The sequence below is a fragment of the Magnolia sinica genome, chromosome 17 (assembly GCF_029962835.1).
Source record: "Magnolia sinica isolate HGM2019 chromosome 17, MsV1, whole genome shotgun sequence".
Lineage (NCBI taxonomy): Eukaryota > Viridiplantae > Streptophyta > Magnoliopsida > Magnoliales > Magnoliaceae > Magnolia > Magnolia sinica.
In genome coordinates, this window is record NC_080589.1 from 64,033,442 (window position 1) to 64,059,849 (window position 26,408).

Here is a 26,408-nt window from a genome sequence, read left to right on the forward strand (position 1 = left end):
AAACCTAGTTGACCAAGTGCATACTTCGATCCAATTCCTCCACTTCTAACCACTTCCCAGCATATAGTCTAGAAAGTTCCATTTCACGTTATTATATACCTTCTCAATATCCAACTTACAAATTATGCCTACTTAGTATTACAATTGAACAACCCAATAGAAATTATGCCTACTTAGTATTACAATTGAACAACCCAAATTATATGGGTTTTTTTTTTCTTTTTGCATATTTCCACATCAGTAACAGACTATGTACAAATCATCATCATTTAAGCCTTAACCCAATTAACTAGGATCAGCTAATAACAAGTTATTTGCAAATACCCACAAAAAATCATTAAGTTGCCAAATAACCACATGGCTACTTCTATGTTATCACAAATACCCATCTTCCATTAGTTTTCCACCACTTTCATTTACAAGTAAAAAATGGCAAAAATGATATTATTATAAAATGACAAAATGCCTACTTAGTATTACAAAATGAATAAACCACCCAATGAGCTAGATCATGAAGTTCTCCTCTGACCTTGATGGCCTAGCCCACCCAGTGAAGGGACCATCCTGATTCTCACCACTGGTGACATTTGTAGTGCACAGCCTACCTTTTATAAGGCTCAGAGGCCCTACACTAACACATAAGGAGGAAAGACGGACTTGTATGCAGTGTATAGAGTATCAGTATTGTTATATGTATCCACGATTGGAGATAAGGAAACACGTACTGGTATTATCGATATTTGAAAATATTGCTATCAAAGGAAAACATTAGGGAAACGTTGGAAAAAAGGTGAAATTTTTCATTGAATCTTCAGGAGATGTTAAAAGACACATCTCTATACATGTAGGAATTAGAATATTGCAAAAAAGTTTCCATTTTATACGGGGCCAACCAATATTATCGAAAAAATCAGTATAAAATCAATATATAAAAATTTTAACCAATCAATAGAGTCGCCAACACTCAATAATATATTTTACAAAAAAAAAAAAAAACATAAGAGGGAAGAACACATTTTCCAATATAAAAATGAAAAAATTAGAATTCCTCAATTTTTCCCATTTTTCACTAAAATGTTAATTTTGTTAACCACAAATCTGTCTGTGCATAAGAAGATTTCCATTGCAATACATGCTAACATTTGAAGAAAAAAATTTAATTAATTCCTACAGATTTTTGCCCATCTTCATTTTGAGTCGACATTCTCTCCAAATCCAAACTTTGATTCAACAATAACCAAGAGTGATCAAAATCATCTAAGGAAGAAAATTAAGAATTAAAAAAAATAATTAAAAAATTCCCAATTTAATGGAGGTTTTTTGAAATTTTCTCAATTTTCGCCTATTTATGGATGTTTCTCTTGCATCAGGGATATTATTGATGGTATCACTGATACCAAGAAACTTTCATAAGAGATTCTTCTCAAAGTATTGCTGATATCGATGATATCACCAAGTATTGCCATATTATTGAAAATATCAGCAATAGTTGAAAATTTTTACATTTCCAACAATTTCAGCATTGCTGACCTGACAATGCCAATAATATTAGCAATATTATTGATAATATTGCCAGTATGTGGAACATCGCCTTTATGAGATAACACTTATTCCCCATACACCCAAAACAAGATTTGTCTAAGTCACTTCATTTCTTTTTGTCCAAGTCATCACCAAATGATATATCCACACAACCATCCATCCCATATATAACAGAAACATAGACACATACAGGGATAACCATAATCAACCAAAACCCAAAAGGAATTTAGATTGCGGGATTGTAGAGAGGACACCAAAAGAAGCACCATATCAAATCCTTTTGATGTTATGTGTTATGCAAAGAAAAAATCAAAATGACAACCACTAACACATTTACCTTTGCACAATATATACCATCTCCCAAAAAAAGAAAAGCCCCCACCAAAAAAGGGCTTGTTTTTCGTCTTTCTTACCTACTTACCGCTTGTGATGAAACCTCACCTTGAGCAAGAATTGCATCTTGACCTGCAAAAAGAAAAAGAATAAGGAAAAAAAAAAGGATCCACAATCCAAAGATTAGAAGGTTCATCATCATGATCATCTTAGTAAAAAAGAATACACAATCCAAAGATTTGAAGGTTCATCGTCTTCATCAAGTTAGCATTTTTCCCAGCAATTTGGGGTCAGCTTTTAAATAGTAGATTGGCGAATGTTTCATGATCATGCAGCATGGACAATTTCCAAGTGCCTGTATATAAAGCATGATACTCTGCTGGAGTAAAGATGCTTCCCTAAAAAGGAAGGGAGTTTCAGTATCAGTTACAATATTCTATGGAGCATATATTAAAATGAGAACATATTTTCATTGCCACTAGTAAGATTGGAAGGTTTATAAGATCACTCAAGAACGGTCCAATGGTTTTCAGATGCAAAGGCCACAACAGTGCTAACAACTACTCAGTTCTCAACTGGTAGTTACAAACCAAGCAATCATTTGATCCAGATTGGATGGTTGTAAACTTGTAATGGTAAGTTGCAACAAAATCCATTGTGATTGACTCGCAATAGGATAAAACAAAATACGTCCCAGTGGTGTCCGGCACATGAGGAAAATTGCAGTACTGATCGTAGTGGTGGTAGTAGCTGTAGTTTTAAGGGCACAACTTTCGTGTGCACGAAGAGTCACTTCATGTATTTTTCACTCTCTAAAAATGGTGGGCAGGAATCCAAAACACATGAAACTGGGATTTAAAATCCAACTACGGAACATGTGTTGGAAGTGGTTCAAAAACCCAAAAAATCAACTTGACTCAATCTCGAGGTCGGGTTGACTCGTGACTCAGCTCTACTCAATATTTAATTATTAAGTAAATAAGGAATTTAAATAATAACACCTATTTAATTTGGTACGAATGCAAAAAGTTGATAGACTTTCAAAGATGAAGCGCACGACTTGGTGAAAGAGTCACTTGACTTTCTAAGAAAAGCAAGGGTTTGAATCTCACCCTCTACACTATTATTTCTTAATTATGAAAAGCAATCATGCAGTGAGTGACTCGGTCTGAGTCATGCCGAGTCAACTGAGTCAGCAAGCCAACTCAACGAGTCTGGCTCAGTCTCAACTGAGTTGAGCTAGCCAGTGAGTTTCATGGTGACTCGGTTCAAAATCCCATTGAGTCAAGTTGACTTGGCTGAATTTTGGGTCAAGTCACTAAATTTTAGAACTCTGGTTTTGGATCGCCTTCCATCATATTTAAATGACGGGAGATGTGCTATTGACTCTAGCTGACACTCATGTTGACTCCAACATCTCCCTAGAAATAGAAGTATTCATCAAATAATAACAGAGTTGAAGTTCATATAAAATTACCAACCTGAGCAGTATTGTAAACAATATACTCATTATACATTAGCTCAGAGGCTCGCACAGTCGAATTAACAGGTTGTCCACAAGGCACGACCACTTGATCCCTCCATTTGACATACTCTGACTCTCGAGGTATCTTCTTGCCAAGCCCTTTCGTTGAGTGCTTCCCTTCTGGAGGACGGTCCATATACTGAATGGCAGATGACCAGATAAAAATCACACGGTCAGTAAACTATACCACAGTCACCATTAGTCAGAGATGCAAGAAATCATGCCTCACAAGGTTAGAAAGAAACTAAAGTATCATAAATACATCCAGCGTGCAAAAACACACAGATACAAAGATTGAGTACATGAACAAACACACATCACATATTGTAGACCGAGCTCAGCTGTTTTCTTTTCTTTTCTTTTTTCTTTTTTTTTTTTGCCGGGGTGAGACTCTATGCCTGTCAGCCCTGACCCTCTTCCTTCCCTCAAAATACGACTAAAACACATCACAAAGAGGAAATTTCTATAATGTTGTTTACAATGAAAGCCCACTTCCAAGAGATCAAGGTCCTGCCAGAAACCCATGAAATAGCGTTTCCAGTTTCCAGCATATCCATCAATGATGATAAGGCCGTCAAATCTTTCAGGGAAAAGAGATAAAGCTGTATTAATTTATCAACACCCAGAACCCAGGCCCCAACTGGCAAAACAGTTATCCAAGCCTGATGTATGCCAGGCTGCTCCTTGAAGCCTACTGGGTTACTTGGGCTCACTGAAAACCCTACATACATAAAGTGAATAACCGTGTATGGATGGATGCGCAGAGAGAGATTTTCGTCACAGGAGACTCACCGAGGCTTTCTTAAGCTCATGGACCTCTCCCAAGGCAACTTCACTAAGAAGCATAAGACCTACTGGATCCTTTTTATCGGTATAGCAATACTGTGCACTCTTGCTGACAAGATCGGCGAAGTAAACCCCTTTGCCAAACTATTTACAAAAGATGAGAAGGATGTTGGTTAGACATTGTCTTGTTTTCTATCAATATCGTATACACAAGGGGAGAGAGAGAGAGAGAGAGAGAACCATGTAGCCAGTAGCTGGAGCTTCTGGGGGTGCTATTCGTAGTCCTTGGCTGAGGATGCCCACAAAATTTGTCAGGCGAGAACCTGTAGCACATGAAAATTTGAAATTTCAGTTGGGTTGGGTTGCATAACATCCATGTTCAAAACATACACAGGCTCACAAAACAATGGATCTAAAGCGAGTCTGAAAAAGATTAAACAAATGAAAGAAGATTTATATTATATACATATATATGAGATGCTCGCAAACTACTAGTTGTACATCCAATTAGTTGACATGTGGGGCCCACCATGGTGTTTGTAATTCAATGTTTTGAATAGCACCCGTAGTGTAGCGTAGCTACAATGCTATGTAGGGTTTGCAAATAGCATAAATCTCCTATAGCGTACATGTAGCGTATATAGTGTACACGTAACTTGCGTAGTGTCGTAGCATGCATGGCATATGTAGCAAGCACGTAGTAAATGTAGCATACGCTACACCATTTTTTAATAAATGGTAATTATATTTTATATTTTTTAAAGGTAATTATATTTTTTATTTTGTACTTAAAACTCTCGACCTGTGGGATTTTAATTTATTTTCATACTTGTGACTTGTGGTTTTAATTAGACATTATTAATTATAGTTTGCTTCAAAAGTTGCTGATGTGATAATAATTTAATTTGGTTTATATGTGGGTTCAATTAGACATTATGTATTAGACATTAATAATAAATGGTGATTAATAACTTGTTTGAACATGCTTATACTCGAAAAAATGAATCATCTTTTAGGTATTTTTATATTTTTTTTTCTATTTTTAAATTAAAAAATATAAGTGTCGTAAGCAACACTTGCACTACACACTACAAAGGGTTGAACGCTACGCAACACGCTACTGCTATTTAAAACAATTGTTTTTATGACATCTTGGCCATCCAGCAAGGTTGTCCCACCATGAAAAAGGGATGCCCCAAAAATCACGTCAATGGTTGGGTTGACCTTAATTTTGGGCCATCCCATTTTCATGGTGGGACAAGCTTCTAGATGGGCAAAATATCCTACATGGTGGGCCCCACGCACCAACTAGTTTGTGAGCATCTCTCACACAAAATGTGCGTTATATATATGTAAGAACAACAACCTTCACATGAATGTATATGCATACAAAGAAAAGAAAAGCTATCCCAAGGGTCGTGGCATTTGTTTGGTTAGTTTGGCTAGTGGCCCTCACAAAGTCCTGACAATGGACAAAATTCAAAGAAGGGCATGGCTATCTATCCCAAATGTGTGTGTGCAAAAAGAGAAAAAAATGGCCCGCACTTAGTCCTTCACTGCTCAACAGCATCCTCTATCTACAGTCACTCCTTACCAAGCTTTCATGGTCTTCAGCTATTCAATGGGGGGGGTAGCACCAAGCCATTGCGGAAAAAAAAGAAGGGTTTTATGAACCCTTCTTCCATTTGCCATATGCTGGAATATATGAAAAGAGCTAAATAATCATATGTTCAAGGACACTTAGAGATTGCCAGAGGCTATCAATGATGAGATTTGGAGCTCAATAACCGAATGGGCAATAGGCATTGTTGTCAAAATCCTATGATTTGCGATTTAAGTAGAATATTAAGCAAAACAATTAGAATCCCACTTTGAAACCTTTTTTGGATGAATCCTACAATTTTATGATTTGATTATTCTATGATTTGAATCCTATAATTTATTATTCAACTCCAGATTCATGATTCAGATTATAGTTGTTACCTTCTTAAATTTTTATTTGCCTTCCATTTCATGGTTTTAAATTTGTGGGGGCATTAAGATTCTTTTAAAACGTGTCAATTGTTTTATCCTTTATAAGAGAAAATGATGGATCTTATCTTTGGCCTCAAATTGTGGAGCTTTTTCTTATGATTTCTAAGCTTTTAATTGATCAAAACACCAAATTGATCTATGAATTGTTGGGAATCATTTCAGAATGACTGTGATCCTATTTACTTGTGTTCAAGATTCCCTCTTCTTAATTGGAAGGAGGTTTGTTCTCCCTACTCATAGGGTGAGGATGGAATCAGATGCTTGGATCTAGTAAATGAAGCCTTGTTGGGTAAGTGGAGCTAGAGGTTTGCCTTTGAAAATTTCAGCCTATGGAGGTTTGTTATTGCTGTTAAATATGGTCTTCAGTCTTTGCGCGCGCGCGCGGGGGGGGGGGGAGAGGGAGTTGGAGAACTAAACCCTCCTCTTTATCATTCTTCTTTCTTGTGGAAAGGAATTGTTAAACTATCCTCCAAAGTTTTCTCTAAACTTGGCTTCTTCCTTGGAAAAGGTGATCAAATCAGATTTTGGAAAGACCAATGGTGAGGGCCCTTACCTCCCTCAAGTATTCCTTCCCATCCCTTGCTTACCTAAGTTCTAATAAGGATATTTTGGTGTTGAATTGTTTCTCAGGGTCCTGAGTTAATAGTGTTTGGATCCCTCTGCTATGGCGGAATATGTCTAACAAAGAATTTTGGACCTTACGTCTCTCCTCTGGCATATGCAAGGCTTGTCTCTTACTGGCGAAGAGGACTCTCTCCTAGAACCTATCGAGCTCAAGTGTCTTCTCAATTAAATCCTTTTATAATAATCTTGCTTTGGTTGATTCGTTAGGATCGAGCAACCATACAGGGATGATCTGGTTTTATGGAGCCCCTCTAAAGGTGGCAACTTTTGCTTGCCACCTTGGGAGAAATTGTATTCTTACTCAATGTTCGAAGTATCGGTATCGCTACAAGTTTCGCTGATCAGGGATATAGAAACAATATCGGTATCGCCAATAAAATCGCTGATAATCAGAAATTCTGGGAAACATGGGGAAAATGGTGGGATTTTCAGCGAAACTTCAAGAGATGTTAAAAATGTACATATTTGCATATTTAGAAATTTAAAAATAAAAAAAAAAAATAATAATAAAAAAATAAAAATGCAAAAAGAATGCATACATAACAAGTTTCTATTTAATAGGGCCATAAAAGCATGTGTTGTTGTAAGAAATCAATTCAACCAGCCTATTTAACCATCCAACCTTCCATCCAAACATCCATCGATATTGCAAAATATCAACAACACATAATATTTCACCAAGAAATCATCAACAATTGGAAAAAAAAATGAAAGATTGTTGTCTCAATATCGCGCGTGTTGCGATATCGATAATATCGAGATACTATTAATATTATCAATGACAAATTAAACACTGCAGACAACCATGTGCCCATGATTTTTTTTTTTTAAATGAAATAATTTTTTTTCTAATAAACAAAATTATGATAATCAGTACGTTGGCGATATTATTGAAATATCGCCGATACACTTATGATATAAGCATTACCTAGATTTTACATAGTCGAAAATATTGGCGACATTGATGCATTGACAATACAAGCGACACCTAGAATTTACATAGTTGAAAATATTGACTATTACATTAGCGATATTGATACGTTAGCGATACTTAGCGATACATTGCTAATACTTGGAATTTCTGATATTACCAGCATTATCGACATCACTACCAGTGTTATCGGTATCGTTGAGCTAGAGATAAAGATAATATCGGAGATAATTCGAACACGGTTCTTACTATCGATAACCTCCGAAAAAGGGGCATGGTTTTGCCTTGCATGCAACCTCCGTCTCCAAGATGAAGAATCTGTCAATCACCTCTTCATTCATTGTTGCTTTTTGGTGAATATCCAATCTCGTGAGATATGGATGGTTTGGGTTTATTGGATTGTGCTAGAAGATGTGAGAGGCCTATTTAATTCGTGGCACAGTGAAGACGGGGGCCTACCTGGTAGGAAGAAGTGGCGAATAGTGTTTCTTGCAATCCTCTGGTCCATCTGGCCAGAGAGAAATAGTCCGTGTTTCACAATTCAAGAATTTCTGAGGTCAAGATCTTTAGCAAAGTCCTAAGCATGTTTAAGGATTGGGCGCCTTAGCACTCGTAGCATTTTTTGGGGGTCTTGCCAGCTATGGGGCTACGGTTGTATAGTTTTTTTTTTTTTTTTTTCCTTCTCACTTTGGTTTTTCCTTTCTTGTTTTGCTTTTCCTCTTGTACATTTTCTTCTTGTTTTTTTCTAATAAAATTTCATCTTTCCAAAAAAATAAAAAAACAAAAAGATTTTACTACAACTTAAAGACATTTTACTTATTTTTTCCATGTGCCTTAAATTCAAATAGTGTACGTCTAAAGTTTCAATATGTGATTTTAAATTAAAAGCTTTATTTCATTCTTTATATAATAATGAAAACTTGCAAAAGATTGTTTTTAAGGCCATGTTACAAACTTGCACTTTATGATTTGAACTTTAAAATATGACAATGTTTATGCTTTGAGGAGAACATTATTTTGAAGTCCATCGAGTTATAGGTTCTCAATTGATAATTTCATGAACCATGATATGTTACTTTCTTGTTGCATATTTATCGAAAATGAATAACTAATGTGTTTACTTAGTTTTTTTCTAATTTCTTTATAATTTATTCATTTATCTGATCTTTAAGAAATAGAAAAAAAAAAAATCTTACGGTTTACGACACGATTTGAGATACGATTCAATTCGGGCGCTACTACGATTTGCAATATGATAATAATTATGCTAACTTTGGCAGCAGCTTCTAAGGCCTTCAGTGGGTGGTCAGTAGCAGAGATAAACGAAGAACGGCTTCAAATTCTCTGGATTTGGGTCAGCAGGGATGACAGTCCATGGGATCTTAAGAGTCATACCTCTTTCTCTATTGCTTTTACTTCTCGATTAAACATTTCTTTTAGTCTTTTAGTAAGTCTTGTTGTTTTTTTAAGATCATTGTTCTCCGTTTGCCTTTTGTACCGGGTTTTCTTTATTTTAATGATTTAAATTGCTTGCTCAGAGAGAGAGAGAGAGAGAGAGAGAGAGAGAGACTATTGCAAATCAACAATCATTACAAACTTTTAAGTTCTATTTCTGTCAGAGGGCAATATGAATATTCTACCATGTTCCATCAACACATCAATTCATTTGTCGTTTAAGTTTTGAAAGTATGAAGGTAAAATGCTGGCCTTAGAAAAGAACTCTCTGACAGCGAAGGGACTTCCCTAGGGGGGACTGAGAAGCCACAGAAGCCTACAAGAAGGCCAATCTGGAATCCCCTTCCGCTATGAGATTTCCAATAACCAATGACAAAAGAGCTTGATGCTCACAAGAATTGCTACCAACTTGGATCTTTCAAGTCTCCCAAACCGGGCCAGGAAAAACCATTTTATCTCCCTGGATAGACCATCTCTCATCTAATCTGTCGGCATGGTGATTAAGCTACATTGCAAGTTGGGACATACCGGTCTGGCTTATGAACCATTGCACCTCATAACCCATTTGAGTGCAGCAAACCAGATGAAGAAATTGTTACATTCGCTCAGGTTAGATTTCCCAGTGGGTATTGGCTTACCATGCCACAAGAGCATCCTATTCTGAAGCTTGTCCCTGTAAGGTGCGAACTTATCAAATTCTCCTTCTCTATCGAGTGCAAAAACTTCCTCCAGCTCAAGAGTCCAATCCTAAGAATTATTTGAAAGAAAATTCCAAAAACTAAAATGAGTCCCAGGTACATCAGCATAAAACTAAATCAAGTACTCAAAGAAGTTAAAACCCCACCTTATGAGTAGGAGCATGAGTTGTGAGGAGATACTTCTCAACCAATCGATAGTCTTCACTGTCATGAGGAAGTGGATCGATGTTACAGCGGAGCTTCTTATATTTGTCATCGACAGACTCGTCATTGTCTATGTCAAAACCAACAAGCTTGGAAGCTATTTCAATGTCTTGAAGAGCTTCTAACATTTTCACCTATAACATAATAGGTTAAAATAAGAACTGGGTCAGTTATTCCAGATAGCAGAATCCGCTATCTACTATATGTAAAGAGAGTTGCCATGGGCAGAGTAAAAAAAAAAAGGGCATGCAATTGATCATTTAAAACAACAAAATCATGTAATATGAAAGGACATGAAAAAGGGGCATCAGACAACGTAGATTTCAAAATTCAGATTTGGTGACATTCCCGTGCACACATTTATAATAATAAAATAATATATTTTACTAGTATGCGCTTATTCATGTAAAATACTCCCAAAATTAAGGAGTCGTTTGGCATCTCTACGCTTATTTGCTCAGTTCCAAAAAAAAAACTCTGTAAATAGATAGCTTGAAAATGGTCTAATTTTACATCTACTAATCTAAACATAAGAGGTTTTACCTCTTAACAATTTAGGTAATTATTTAGGTGTGGAAAGTTTACTTTTTTTTAAGAGCTTATTTTGCTAAAGCTTCTAGACAATTTAGGGTTTTTTTTTTTTTCTTTTTTTGGACAAGTTTGTCTCTAAACTTTTTAAGAAATTCCCATATTGATCCACCTCTTTACAATCTCTACCATCAAATCAAAGGTGGGCCCACATGATGAACGACCCATAATGAAGGTGGGCCACACACAATAGATGGTCCACATCAAAAGTGGGCCCACATGATGGATGGTTGACATCAAAGGTGGGCCCACGTGATGGACAATTGACATCAAGAGTAGGCCCACATGATGAACAACCCATATTGAAGGTGTGCCACACATAATAGAAGGTACACATCAAAGGTGGGACCCACATGACAGATGGTGGACAATGAAGGTGGGTCCACATGATGGAAAGTTGACATCAAAGGTGAGCCTAGATGATGAACGACCCAAATTGAAGGTGAGGCCTGACAAGATGGATGTCCACATCAAGGTGGGCCCACATTACAGACAGTTCACATCAAAGGTGGGCCCCACATGACGGACAGTTGACATCGAAAGTGGGCCCACATGATGAATGACTCATGTTGAATGTGGGCCACATGATGAATGACTCATGTTGAATGTGGGCCACATGATAAATGGTCCACATCAAATGTGGGACCCACACAATGGATGGTGGACATTGAAAGTCCCCCATGATGGACAGTTAACATCAAACGTAGGCCCACATTATGAACAACCGATATTGAAGACGGGCTACACATGATAAATGGCCCAAGATAGCAAAATAAGGCATCCTGCGGAATGCATTATGGGTTTATGATGTGCCTCCTTAGCTATGGTGGGCACTGATTTTGCACCGTGATTTTCATGTTTCTGTTTGTTCAATTTTCTGGTGTTTGTACCTGCCACTGTTAGTCATTTGGCTACTCTTTCTGCCGAGGTATTATGCATCCGTAACGGTAGCCATAATGGTTACCACCATTATCAATACAGGTATCAGCCGTAACGGGGGCATAATGACCATATGGAACACCTTGCTTTCTGCTATGCACTTGTGAACATTGTTGTATTTCCATTGTTCCCTTTTTCTTTCGCTTAATAAAATCTTGCCTATTTATCCACAAAAAAAAAGGGGAGAAAATGAAGAAGAAGAATAAGGAGGAGGAGGAAAGTACAATCGCTTAAGCAAATTCATATCAGAAGCTCCATCACAGATGCCTTGAAATGTTGAGTACTTTAATGAAATGTTCCCTTTGTCATCAACCAGAGGAGAGATCACCTAACAGTATATACTATGCATGTCAGGATGGATTGGTAATTGGTTCCCTTAGTGATCATTAGAAATAGTATGAACAAGGTATTTTGTATCGGTAATGGTGGCCGTAACAGTCACCAACGTTACCGATACGGGTATCAGTTGTAACAGCTGATAAGGCGGTGTAATGATCAATACGACCCCCGTAACAGTTTAAAAAATTTTGCCAGAAAAATTCTGGAAAAATATCTAAAAAAATCTAAAATAATGTAAATAGTCCAAATCTGTATTCATTTTTATTTTTATTTTTTGAACATATTTATGGTACCATAACGGTCCACTCTTTGGTGAGAGTGTCGTATTGGGTTGCTTGGTGAATTTATGAACATGGTTATGTGTCTCTACTGTTTACATAACACAATCAAGCATTAGAATTAGAAATCAGAAAAAAAAAAAAAAAAAAAATGCATATATACCACTTTTTTCGATTTTTTTTTTTTTTAAATGGCCCTTAGAGCTTCTATTCGCCCAAATCGCTTCAATCTACAATTTTAATCCTAAAAATTATAATACGGGTATTTAAAATCTATTGTAGAATAGTGTAGAGTTTTTGGAATGAGCAAAATGAGGGTGAAAAAAGGATTTACATAAAAAAGAAGTGGCCATTTTTTTACGATTACAGGCGCAACAATCATTGTCTTATAACGGCCGATACGGTCCTAAAAAACCAACTACCCCATTTCACCCATGTATCGTGTAACAGTCATAGCCGTTACTTATATGTATCAACCTTTATAGCCAGTTGTATCATAGCGTACACACCTTGAGTACAAAACATCAATATCAATGACCCATCGAACAGAAGTGGACTAAATTGTTGATCAAGACAAGTAATTTAAAGTTTGAACTACCTTACGAAGTTTGAAGATATTCATGAAGTCATTGTGTGAAGCAGCTTGTAGTGCTAGGCAATTTGATAATCCGCATATCCTAGAAAACAAATTAATAACCAAGTACATGGAGAGTCTGGTGTATCATATGCATGAGGTTTTGGATACCTCAAACTCTTTAGTTGTCATATTTAACCATGCACTTCGTGAGACTAATGAACTAGCCAATAGCCTTGCAAGGAAAAAAGGTGGCTAGATTGATATTGTAAATCTTGAAAATCTCCAACCCAGTGCCCCTTGAGTATTTGCAAAATTTTCTCCCTCACGCATTACTTATTAAAAAAAAAAAAAACTTAGGCAATCTTTGGTTGCTAGTCTTTTTATTTCTCAGCTTAATTATTCCTGGTTTTTTACAAAAGACAAGTTTGGTTTACACTTTTTGGTCCATTTTTACATTGCCCAGTGATACCATTCCTCAACTTTTCCTCAAAAACTTGTCTCAACTTTTCGCTGGGAAACGGATGACCTACATAATTAAAACAAGATTTTAGACTTTTTCTAAGGTTTCGTAAAGGATTCGATGTCTCAATTAAACAAAATTTGATCATCCCCCAAGTAATAATAGGCCAATTTTAACATTCCTCGGGAAGCATGAAAACAAGGTATTGAATGAATTCCCCAATATATGTAATGCAAGTTTAGCAACAATAGGACCAGAGACTAAGGAATTAGTCAAGATTCACCCCAACAATAATTCACAAATGTCGAGAGATTGAGAAGGATGTTGCTCATAGAATTCAAGTTAGGTGGACGAAGTGGATATGCGCCACTACAGTTCTATGTGATAAACTGGGCTGGGAAATTTCATTGGACAGCTATAAGACTAGCAATGCTAATGCAGGACATGATGTAATGCTAGCATGCAATGCGGAGATTATGAAAGAGTTCATAAAGTAATTTAATTAACAAAAGATGTTAACCTGCCAATTAATTAAGAGTTAACAATTGGAAATAAAATCTTATTTAACCTAAATCACAAGTCTACATGCTAAGAAATCACATAAATCAATTAAAACTAGGGCCGATGGAAGGATAGAACTTCCAATTTAGCATAGGCACATTCCACACTCAATGGACAGATTTGTAGGTTTTATGTTTTAGGTTTAGGAAGGAGAATCTGAAATTAGGAAAATTAGGGTTCATGGGAATTGGGGATTTTGGAATTGGGGTTTTAGAAATTAGAAGAAAATAAGAAATTGAAGATCTAAGGTTTAGAAGGTTGTAATGGAAGGGAAAAGACAAAGACAGGAGAAGAAGAATAATACCTTTCGAAGAAGAAAGAGGAAGAATGTAAGACGAAAAATACCTTGGGGAATCCACCAACAAACAAGCTTCCACCCTTCCACAATTTAATTGGAATGTAGGATTTTTTTCAAAAAACCCTAGAAAATAATGAGGAAAATTCCTTCACACAAGATAGCTTTTCTCTTCTTCTTTTTTTATTCTCAAATCTCCACTAGCAAGTCATGCATATGTTATGTAGATGCATGTGCAGACTCTAAGGGCCTATGAAACACAGACAGGGGTATGCAATATATAGGAGTCCTATGCTCATCTACTTGTCTTTCCAAATTCACTTCTTCCCCAGGACTCATTTGATCGTGATGAAGGTTTGGTAGAGTCAATGCGCAAATGTCCCGCATGGGTGTAAGCTCATTCGGTATGTCCTCTGGAATAACAACACTGGCCTCCTCCGATACCGGACTCACCTCAAATGGTAACTCTACACTAACCTCGGGTATAACCTCAAGTGGCATCTCCATAATAACCTTGGGTGTAACCTCACTTGCCACGTGAGCATACAACGTCAAATCAGTTTTAGTCTCTCTTTTAGACTCTTTGGCATTAACTATAGGAAGAGACCCAATCTGGAGTTTCGTCACACCTTTAGAACCACGTTGCTTGACATCCTCCTTTTCCGAGGTGCTTTAGGGCGGGAGAGGCTTCAAGACAATAATTTTACCTCCATATAGAAACAAACACATATTCAAGCGACCGAATAGTGTCGCGTCCCTCTCATACAACCAAGGCCTACCCAAAATAATGTGGCCTATATCCATATGCAAAACATCACACCACAACGTGTCCGTATAGGAACAAAACTAGATGGGAATGGGACAATGCTGAGAAACCAAAATTGAAGATGCATCAACCCATGAAACTTGATAGGGCTGAGGGTGAGGAACGACTAGCATACCTAAGTGGTCCACGATGCGAGCAGATACCACATTGATGCAACTACCACTATCAATGATCACCTTGCAGTTTTTGTCACCATACTTGGCATAAGTGTGGAAAATTGAATTCATGCGTCAATCATCACTTTCTAGAATTTGGCTTAAGGCGCGGCTAATAATTGCAAGTGGCACAGTCTCAACTCCTTCAATTTGATCTCCGGTTTGTGATTATCTTCCTCAGTGTTGGGGTTCGCCTGAAGGGAGGCTTCAAGCCGATTGATACAAGCATTGGTCATGGTCAATTGAATTGCAGTGGTCTTATTATGCGCTTCAATAGCTGTTAGAACAAGTGGGCATACACAAGGACACTCTAAAGGAAACGCTAGGTCCTAAGACAATGTGATGACAATGATAGTATTAACCCAGAGATCACACTAAATACACTAACCAGAAAATTCAGCAAGTCGCTATCCTTAAATCTTATGTTGAAAATTCAGCAAGATAGTAATTCGAGGGTGCCAAACTGAAAATTCAGCACGAGTGTAATCCGAAAATTACAAACTGAAAATTCAGCAATGTGACAACCTGAAATTACTATGCTGAAATTTCAGCAATGGTATAAGTAGGGCCGCAAATTGAAAATTCAGCAATAAGATACTCCAACAAAAATTCAGTAATATGATCCCATATGCAATCCATACTCTACTAACCCTAGTGTGACTCTAACCTAGATGCAACACAAAAATCCTATGCTACACCTGGTCTCTAATACCAAATTTGATGCAGGACACATGATTTAATGCTAGCATACAACGTGGAGATTATGAAAGAGTTCATAAAGTAATTCAATTAACAAAATATGCTAACCTACCAATTAATTAAGAATAAACAATAGGAAATAAAATTTGATTTAACCTAAATCACATGCCCTCGTGCTAAGAAATCACATAAATCAATTAAAACTAGGACCGATGGAAGGTTAAAACTTTCAATTTAATATAGGCACGTTTCGCACTCAATGGACAGATTTGTAGGTTTTATGTTTAGGGTTAGGAAAGGAAAATTTTAAAATTAGGAAAATTAGGGTTCATGGGAATTTGGGATTTTGAAATTAGGGTTTCGGAAATTAGAAAAAAATAAGAAATTGAAGATCTATGGTTTAGAAGGTTGTAATGGAAGGAAAAAGAGGAAGACAGAGAAGAATAATAATAATACCTTTCAAAGAAGAAAGAGGAATGATGCAAGACGAAGAATACCTTGGAGAATTAACTACCAAACGAGCTTGTAACATCTCGGAAAAATCCGTACAAAGACCCGAGTATCACCTCAGGCAAAAATCGCTAAGGACCCAATCCCTTAGGAATTAGACGAAAATTGATTAAGTACTAAACTGAATTAAGAAGCAGATTAGCTTGAACTGCTTTCTATACAAATTGCAAGACCCAAAACTAGTAGAATCGCTAACGCTACATTACCTAGAAACTTAGGATCAATCTCAAAACCCAGTTGCTCTCAGGAGCATCACGAAACTCCGTATCGGACCTGGACCGCACGTCGAAAGTCCGATTAACGCAAAACTATACGATTATGACCGCCTTGCTGGGCTTGACAACCATCTCAGAAATCAAGCCCAAATAGTATCCAGAAACGCACAACTTGAGCCCGGAGCGAAGTGTGTGAGAAACGTGAATATCTCTAGAAAACAGACTTAAATTGGGTCATTCGCTTGCAGGCCAAATTTAAGGTTTCAGACCGTCAGATTCTAACCCAACTACACCCTCGGATCAGGAAAAATTTCCAACACATGTCAGTGTCAACGATCGTTGAACTGAAACTGGTCCTCCGCGGTCGATCCGTAAATCCGATCGAACCAAAAACTTAACCTGACATAGATCCATTGTCAGGGAACTTCCTCTGGACCGTATGCAGAAAATGGGCCTCCAGATGAACTCCGTTGCACCGAAACAGCAACTCTTTGGCTATAACCTAAGTATACCATGGCCCTGGGGCCATTTTCATCAGTTCTGGACCTATATAAGGACCTTTACCCACCACACTCTCATTCCATACGAATTTCAAACCCTAGGAGAGAGAAGAGAGGAAAAAGAGAAGGAAAGAGTGAGGAGGAGAGAGAAAGTGAGAGAGAGTTGCTGGGATTCATTCCCACCGCTCTACGTGCTGAATCGCCTATCCCGTGTAGCTATACCGGCGATTCCGATTCCATTGTTGGGTAAGAAATCCTAACCCTAACCTGTTTTAGGTATCCAAGTAGAAGAATCGACGAAATAGCTAACCTATTTCGTGATTCAGGTAGCCGTTATGCCGTAGACGAAGGCATAATGTTCGAACTGAGTTCGATATGAGTTTACCAGCGGAAGGTGCGGACTATAAATGTTTAGGTTATGGTTTTCAAGGCTTTCAATGTCAGCAATGATTTATGTCTGACTTGATTGTTATCACGTATGCTTAGATACGATGTTTTTAGTATATTACACATATATGTAAACTATGTTGATTTGAAATGCATTCCATGTGTTTGTTGAAATGTCTGAATGAGTATGGAATTATGATTTGTGCTTGCCATGATTATTGATTGAGAATACATGATTATTGTACGTGTGGCAACTCCTATGTGGAAGGATTTGCTATAATATGTGTTTTAACTAAAATGTTAAATGTATGTTGATATGTGTAGTCTAAGTGTTTGATAAAATGCCTAAATGAGAAAATGCTTGTTGACATGTATTTAATGAGGGTGTTAAGATAGGATTCTCAATTCCCTCATCTATAGTTACCGTTTCCTTTAAGTAACCTATCTTACTACTATGTGATTTATGTATGAAATGCCTGTGTATGATAACATGTGTACTAAGTGTTTGTCGAAATGCTCAAATGAAACTTATATTCAGATTGGTTGTCAAATGCTCTCTTTGATTATCACATGTGAATATTATTGCTTAGAGTGTGATTGGGGCTACGATGTAGTCCAGGCAATCGGTAATGGTTTACTATCGGTGGCCGAACTGTTTTAGCCACGATGGATACGTTCGAGGAATCCGAGTCGTACGGTGATTATCGGCAGTGGTTAGGCCACAAGAAATGCGTATGCGCTCCATGTTGATTAACTCAACGTACGCTCATACCAGTTGAGCTTGTCAAGCAACCCGATTGGCCTAATGTATGTTCACCATGTATGGACGCTACTGCTTGAATCTAAGGTACCAACTTACCAATGAAAAGCCTGTTTAACCTTGGTACCACGATCCGCTAAGACTCATGATCCGGGCATGGTGGTATGGGACACCGTGGTCGAGCTGTCGGCCTACGCTAGGGTGACGAGCCTCCCCGTAGTGTCTAGTGAGCAAACCAAACTCGTGAGCCGAATACGGTGGTATGGGACACTGTATTCGAGCTGTCGGCTTACGATCAGGTGACAAGCCTCTCGTAGTGACCTCGAGTATACACTAGGACTACGCTAAGGTGACGAGCCTTTCCGTAGTGACTTCGAGTATAAACTAGGCATGCGCTGAGGTGACGAGCCTCTCCGTAGCGACCTAGAACTGCTAACGTATGAGATTAACTAGGATTAACGACCCTAGATGGATCATTGTTTGGGTAAATGATATAAAGGGAGGTGTCTTAGCTTCCCAACCTGCTGTATGAATAAGACTAAGTAAGAACTTAGCTAATCACATACATGCACCGCATTGCATGTGCCTTTAGCATTGGAGCTGAGCACAGAGGAAGGGATGCATGCCGCGATCGTGAGATGATATCGCAGAGAAAGTGTAGGCTAAGGCATGCATCATTAACACATATCATCCTTGCATTAACCAGAGTACCTAGGAATGCTTGTTGTATTGCTTTATCATTACTGCTTGACTGAATTGATAACATGTTAACATTTGCCTTATAGCTCCACTGAGTTGATCACTCACTCCCACTCTGGGACGGTGTTTTAAAACACCAACCAAACTCTGTTGTAGTTGCAGATGATAGCGATGCTGACGAAGCGGAGCCTGACTTTTATGATGATGAGGAAGAGTTCTCCTATATGCAACTCTCGGGCGGGTCTATGTAGACCTGGAGTTGCGCCATCGGGGCTACAGGGATATGGACTAGTTAAACATTATACTATATCATTTTGTGAATTTTGGAACTATACATGTAAACATTTAACCTGGTAATCTGATCATACTCTGGGGACTTACCACCATTTATATGCTTTATATATGTATCACAGTCTTCCGCTTGTGTAAGTTAACTGTCTCTGGAGTATGATATATATTGTTTTGGTATAATCCCACTCATGTTTAACGCACTAATACGGACAACATTTAATCATCATTATCTATGTTGCATAAGTGATGTGTTGGAACTCAGGAGTTGGGGCTCCTGCTCGACCCCCGATTTTCAGGGCGTTACAGAGCTTCTACCCTTTCACAATTTAATTGGAATTAAGGGTTTTTTTCAAAAAAAAAAAACCTTAGAAAATAATGAGGAAAATTCCTTCACACAAGATAGCTATTAATGCAGGGGAATTTTCACACTGGGCTCGAGTGAGATAGCCTGTGGGATGCAGGGACACACACGGGGTGAGCGGCCTATGTGAGGCGGGTGGCTCGTGAGAGGCGAGCCCCACCCATATGAGTCGGGTGGCTCGTGTGAGGCGGTACCCATGTGATTTGGGGCCCACGAGGGGGGTTCGGCCGAGGTCCTAACCCATGAGATGTGGAGCCTGGGCTATGAGATAAAGGGATTGATTCGCCATACTTTAACAGTTCGAGCTTTTAAAGTAAGTGGTTTACTTGGTATCAGAGCAAGTTCCAGGCATTCCGCATCCAACAGGTTGAGAGGCGACACGTCACCTTGCTGACGTCAGCAGCCGTACGGCTGACGTCAGCGTTGTACGGACGCATGGGCTCTATTTGAGCTAAAAGTTTAGGGGTTTGATAGATCTTGATTTTAGAAGATTTGTCATGATTTTTTCAGAATTTTTTGGACCTCATTTCATGGTATTTTGGGCGAAATAGAGAAATTCGAAAATCGGTTCCAGATTCCGTTTTTCTTTGATCTACCTCAAATCGGTAAGCTTTTCTTCGGTTTCTTTGCTCAAGATGGACCGAAATCTTCCTCCCAAGCTATCCATGGTGGATTTTTTACTTAAGATCAATGTTTGAGAGGTTTTTAACCTCAAATAGGCGTGCGGCTGGGCCGTTTTTCACTCGATCAGGCCCTATTTGACTGCGTTTCATGGTATTTTGGATTATTAATATTTGTTTGAGGTTTATCTCTTGTTATGTTGAAGGATTGAGTGAGATAGAGTTGTTTGAATCAATCTTTCTTGGCATAGGGGGTCTCTTGGCATAGGTTTATTTCTCTTGGACTCTATTATGGCTGACAAAGGGCCCTCATCTCTTAGCATAGGGTCTCTTGAATCCAACCCCTTGCAGATTACCTCCATTAAGTTGAATGGTGACAACTATCTTCAATGGGCACAATCTGTAAAAGTATTTTTAGGAGCCCGTGACAAGTTGTCGTATATTTTGGATGATTCCCCAAGCTCTATAGATGTTACCTACAAGTCTTGGACAAAGGAGAATTATCAAGTTATTGCATGGTTGTTGAATAGCATGGATTCCTCGATTAGCCACTCAGTGATGTTTTTATCCTCAGCTAAAGGCATTTGGGATACGCTTCATGATATGTTCTCGGAATCTCAGAATTTTTCACGGGTATTCCTGCTTATTCAAGAAATTGGTCGGTTTCAACAGAACTCCAAATCCTTAAAAGACTACTATTCGATGCTTCGGGGTATGTGGGATGAGTTGGATATGTATCAGCCTCTTCCTTCCAAATGTAAAGAGGATCATGAACATGCTCATAAGCAACGGGATGATACTCGTATCATGCAGTTCCTCGCTGGGTTGAGTTCTGATTATCTTCACGTTCGCGATCAGGTTGTTATGCAGGATCCTCTTCCCCCATTGACGACAGTCTATGCCATGTGTCAGCGTGCTATGATCTCTACTCTTCCTTCTCATTCATTTGTGCCACCCGAGCGTTGGCACATGTTACTGGCGATCAGTCCTCTCTTGGTCTTCGGGTACCATCCTTGAGTTCAGGGCGTATTTCTAGTTTTGGTGGTCGTGGTAGAGACCGCGAGGTTGATTACAGTGGTGGCGGTCGTAGTCTTCGTGGTCGTGGTAGACGTGGATGAGGACGTGATGGTTCCCGCATTTGTTCCCATTGCGGTGGAACTAATCACACTATTGATTATTGCTGGCAGCTACATGGTCGTCCTACGTATGCTGCTGCTTGCTTCTGAGACACAGTCTTTCACCCCGACAGCTGAGCAGTCTACTTCAGGGGAGTCTCTTATCATTTCTCGGGCGGCATATGATGCCCTTATGCGGCTTCACATTCGAAATATTCCTAAGCCTTCTCACGCAGCTTCGGCCCAGTCAGGTACTGCCCTTCTTGCATCATCCTCTCCTACCTCCTGGGTCATCGACTCTGGACCTTCCTCTCATATGACTGGTAAGTTGCAATTCTTTTCTTCTTATTCTTCTTCTTCTCCCACTCAGCATGTCACAGTCACAGATGGAACCCAATCTCCCATCTCTGGGATTGGTTCAATCCCTCTCTCTTCTTCCTTATCTTTGTCCTCTGTATTACATGTGTCTCGTTTTTCATTAAACTTATTGTCTGTTAGCTCTCTTACTAAATCACTCAATTATTCCATCACCTTCTTTCTTTCTTATTGTTTGTTTCAGGACCTACAGACGAAGAGAGTGATTGGTGGGGGGCATGAGCGAGGAGGCGTTTATCTTCTCGATGATACACCTGTTGCCGCTTCTAGTACCCTTTCTCTAGATCAAGAGTCCATGACTCGGTGGCATTGCCGCTTAGGCCACCCATCCATTGCTAGATTGAGACTTTTGTTTCCCTCCTTACTTGTCACTAAACCATTATGCTGTGATATTTGTGAATTGTCTAAACATCATCGTGCTACGTTTCCTCCTAGCTCTTCTGGGAGGAAATCTCAACCTTTTCTTCTGGTTCACTCGGATGTTTGGGGACCAGCTCCGGTTACCTCGACTTTTGGATTTAGATATTTTGTTACCTTTATTGATGATTATTCCCGCATGACTTGGATTTATCTTTTGAAATCTAAAAGTGAAGTGTTTGATGCGTTTAAAGTGTTTTATCATGAAGTGTGCACTCAATTTCATTATTCCATCAAATCCCTCCATTCTAATAATGGGGGAGAATACATGTCTACTGCCTTTCTATCCTTCTTGGAGGAACGTGGTATTTTGTCTAGGACGTTATGTGCTCGCACTCCTCAATAATATGGTATTGCAGAACGAAAGAATCGTCATCTTCTTGAAGTTGCTCGCACCATTCTGCTTGGTATGCATCTACCCAAACATTTTTGGGGTGATGCTCTTTTAACTGCTACTTTTCTTATTAATCGTATACCCTTACGTATTGTCTTACAAATCTTCATTTACTATATTGTATCCTCATGATAATCCATTTCCTCTACCACCTAAAGTTTTTGGTTGTACATGCTTTGTTCAAATTTTGGATGGGAGTAATGATAAACTTAGTCCCAGGGCGATTAAATGTGTCTTTATAGGGTATACTCGGAGTCAGAAAGGTTATAAATGCTTTGACCCATTGACTCGCAAGAAATATGTCTCTGCCGATGTCACCTTCTTTGAGGATCTGTCTTTTTTCTCCTCTCCAGGCCGATCCCTCTGTGATCCTCTTGCGCGTCAGGGGGAGTATGACTCTTATCCTCTTTCCACTAGTGATCATGGGAAAACTCCTCTCCCCTCTATTCAGCATCCTGTTGGTGATATGGGTGAGCCTAAGCCTCTGCGGGTGTATCAGCGTCGAGATAAATCTTCACAAGCTCAGTCATCTACCCTTCCGCTTACTTTGGATGTTGGTTCAGGTGACTCTCCTAACTCGAGTTTAGATCTTCCCATTGCCTTGCGCAAAGGGTCACGATCTTGTACTCAACACCCCATTAGTAATTTCGTTTCATATGATCATCTTTCACCATCTTTTCAGTCGTTTGCAGCTTCCCTTTCATCACAGACTATTCCTAGATCTCTCTCACATGCTCTTGGACCTGATTGGACAAAAGCGATGATGGAAGAAATGTCGCTCTTGAGAAGAATCATACATGGGATCTTGTGCCACTTCCTGTAGGCCATAAGCCTGTTGGGTGTCGATGGGTTTATACAATCAAGTTTCTTCCGGATGGCTCGATTGATCGCTATAAAGCCCGTCTTGTTGCTTAAAGGTTACACGGACTCATGGTGTGGATTACTTGAGACATGGATCTCCGGTGGCTAAGCTTAATTCGATTCACGTTGTGATCTCCTTAGCCGTTAATTTATCATGACACTTGTTTCAACTTGACGTGAAGAATGCATTTCTCCATACGGACCTTGCAGAGGAAGTTTACATGCATCAACCTCCTGGCTTTATTGCTTCTCACAACCCTGCGCTTGTATGTTGGTTGAAAAAAGCTCTTTCTGGACTCAAACAATCCCCACGAGCATAGTTCGAAAATTTTAGTCAGGCTCTCTTAGAGTTCAGCTTTGTTCGCAGTCATGCCGATCATTCTCTCTTTATATGTCGTCGATCAACAGGCAGCATGATTCTCATTGTCTATGTGAATAATATTGTTCTGTCTGGTAGTGATTCGGTTGGAATGAGAGAGGTCAAAGAATTTTTGAAGACTAAGTTTGAAATCAAGGACCTTGGTCCTCTTCACTACTTCCTCGGAATTGAAGTTGCCCGCTCATCATGCAGATTGGTCTTGTCACAACGAAAATATGTGCTCGATCTTCTCATGGAGACTGGCATGTTAGGATGCAAGCCTGCTACCACTCTCATGGATCCTTCACAGAAGCTTCGACCAGATGATGGTACTCTCCTTATTGATCCCGAGATGCATCGACGACTTGTAAGCCGGCTTTTACCTGACTATTACTCGCCCGGATCTCTCATTTGCGGTGGGGGTTGTTAGCCAATTCATGCAAGCTCCCTGTACTTCTCATCTCACAGCTCCGCATACTTCGGTATTTAAAATCACCGGGTCTTGGCCTCTACTTTCATTGCATGGTCATCTTCATCTTTCTGGCTACTATGATGTTGATTGTGCAGGTAGTACTTTTGATCGCCGCTCTACATCCGGCTTCTGTACCTTCCTAGGTGGCAATCTTATAACCTGGAAGAGCAAAAAACAGCCAGTTGTTGCCCGGTCCTCGGCTGAAGCTGAATATCGTGCTATGGCTTATGCGACATGTGAACTTGTGTGGCTTCGCAATCTTCTTGAAGAACTTGGCTATCCTCCTTCGGGTCCTATTCCTCTTCACTGTGACAATCAAGCGGCCATCCATATTGCTCGTAACCCAGTTTTCCACGAGCGAACCAAGCATATTGAGGTTGACTGTCACTTTATTCGGGAGAAAGTCGCTTCTAAGGAAATTGTCACTCCTTTGTTCGATCTGGGGATCAACTTGCTGATGTTCTTACAAAGTCCTTGAGTCGAGATGCTCTTCATCGTGTTCGTGACAAGTTGGGCATGATCAACATCTATGCTCCAACTTGAGGAGGAGTATAGAGAATGCTAGTGTATTGTATTTATTGTGTGTCCTTTTAGTGTAAGTGCATGTGCACACTTCCCTATTCCCCTGTAGTGTACTATATGCTTTATCATAATAAAATATTATGTGTTAGGGCAAGCAAGCCTAACACATCATCTCTCCCAAACTCTCCTCCTCCTTCTCTCTCAATATTCTCATCTCTTCTTCACATTATCCTCATCAAAGGAGGTTCGGCCGAGGTTTTAACCCATGAGATGTGGAGCCTAGGCTATGAGATAAAGGGATTGATTCGCCATGCTTTAACAGTTCGAGCTTTTAGAGTAAGTGGTCAATTGTCCTGCATCAAATTGGTATCAAAGCAGGAGGTCTCGGGTTCGAGACTCCTCACCGAGGGTGATTAATGCAGGGGCATTTTCACACCGGGGTCGAGTGGGGTAGCCTGCGGGATGTAGGGACACACTCGGAGTGGATGGCCTGTGTGAGGCGGGTGGCTCGTGTGAGGCGGTACCTATGTGATTTGGGGCCTACGAGGGGGGTTCGGCCGAGGTCCAAACCCATGAGATGTGGGGCTTAGGCCATGAGATAAAAGGATTGATTCGTCATGCTATAACAGTTCGAGCTTTTAGAGCAAGTGGTTAATTGTCCTGCATCAAATACAAGTAATGAAACGTACAAAATGATTGCTGACTCACGCTATAGGTTTAAAGAGTTAGTTATGGGTGATGAAGTCATGATTAAAATACGTCCAAAAGGGTTTATGCATAGAACCATAAAAAAATTACTAGCCCGTAACACTGGACCATATAAAATCTTGAAAAGATTGGGTTCGAATGCTTACTTGATAGATCTTCCACCTAACATAGGTATCGGTTCCACATTTAATGTGGAAGTTCTTGTACCGTTTTATGGACATTCCCCTAACCCTCACATGAACTTTGATGATGATGCCCCTGACCTGTCTCAAAACTCATGGCCATTACCTAACCCCCCCTTCTCAACATTTACCATCCATACCTATGAGAAGAGGAGATGGAGGATATCTTAGATGAAGAAGCGATTTCCCACAACATTGCAATTACCAGGAGTATCTTGTCAAGTGGAAGGGCAGACCAAAATCAAATAGTACGTGGATCACAGAGGCAAAGCTTCAGTGACGAGACCCAGATCTCCTCGCGCATCACTGCAGTTTTATTTTGCCAGAGTCGAAATCTCCTCAATCAAGGGGAACTGATGGGGACATTAGAGGACCTACTCGGATGTACCAAAGACAGACAATCACCCATATTAGCGCGGCTTTCTTTGTAGATGGGAGACGAGTTCCAGATGGGGCCCGCCGGGCCATTTTGAAGACCTCACATACATTGGACGTGCATCAGGAAGACCCTACCTTGGGATGATGCATGTGGGCTGGTTAGGAGATCATTTTAGTTATAGGATTGCTATTTCGTGTCGATCCGACTGTTGGATCTTGTCGATCAGGCCATCGGGCCACCAGATCTTTTAGATCTAGGCCCCTTGGACTCTGATCTTGCTTTCTTTATGTTTTTTGTTATTTTTAGGATTTATTTGATGGTTGAGATTGATAATAAATGTTTTAATTTTCTTATTTTGGACGATAGGCCACTTCACTTAAGTGAGTGGCATAATTGTAATTACGTTGAAATTTTAATAATAAAAGCACATGGG

General features: G+C 39.3%; 1 protein-coding gene across 2 annotated transcripts in view; it reads right to left on the bottom strand.

The window, feature by feature from the left end:
- Nucleotides 1-1,746: 1,746 nt before the first annotated feature.
- Nucleotides 1,747-26,408, bottom strand: part of LOC131230293 (poly [ADP-ribose] polymerase 1) — a 100,713-nt gene continuing 76,051 nt past the window's right edge. For both annotated transcript variants that reach the window (XM_058226142.1, XM_058226143.1), the window contains exons 15-20: nucleotides 10,075-10,266; nucleotides 9,869-9,977; nucleotides 4,427-4,509; nucleotides 4,193-4,330; nucleotides 3,357-3,539; nucleotides 1,747-2,007 (exon numbers count right to left, since the gene is read on the bottom strand). In XM_058226142.1, the coding sequence (XP_058082125.1) occupies nucleotides 1,960-2,007; nucleotides 3,357-3,539; nucleotides 4,193-4,330; nucleotides 4,427-4,509; nucleotides 9,869-9,977; nucleotides 10,075-10,266 (753 nt within the window). In that variant the 3' untranslated portion in view covers nucleotides 1,747-1,959. The remainder of the gene's footprint in view (nucleotides 2,008-3,356; nucleotides 3,540-4,192; nucleotides 4,331-4,426; nucleotides 4,510-9,868; nucleotides 9,978-10,074; nucleotides 10,267-26,408) is intronic.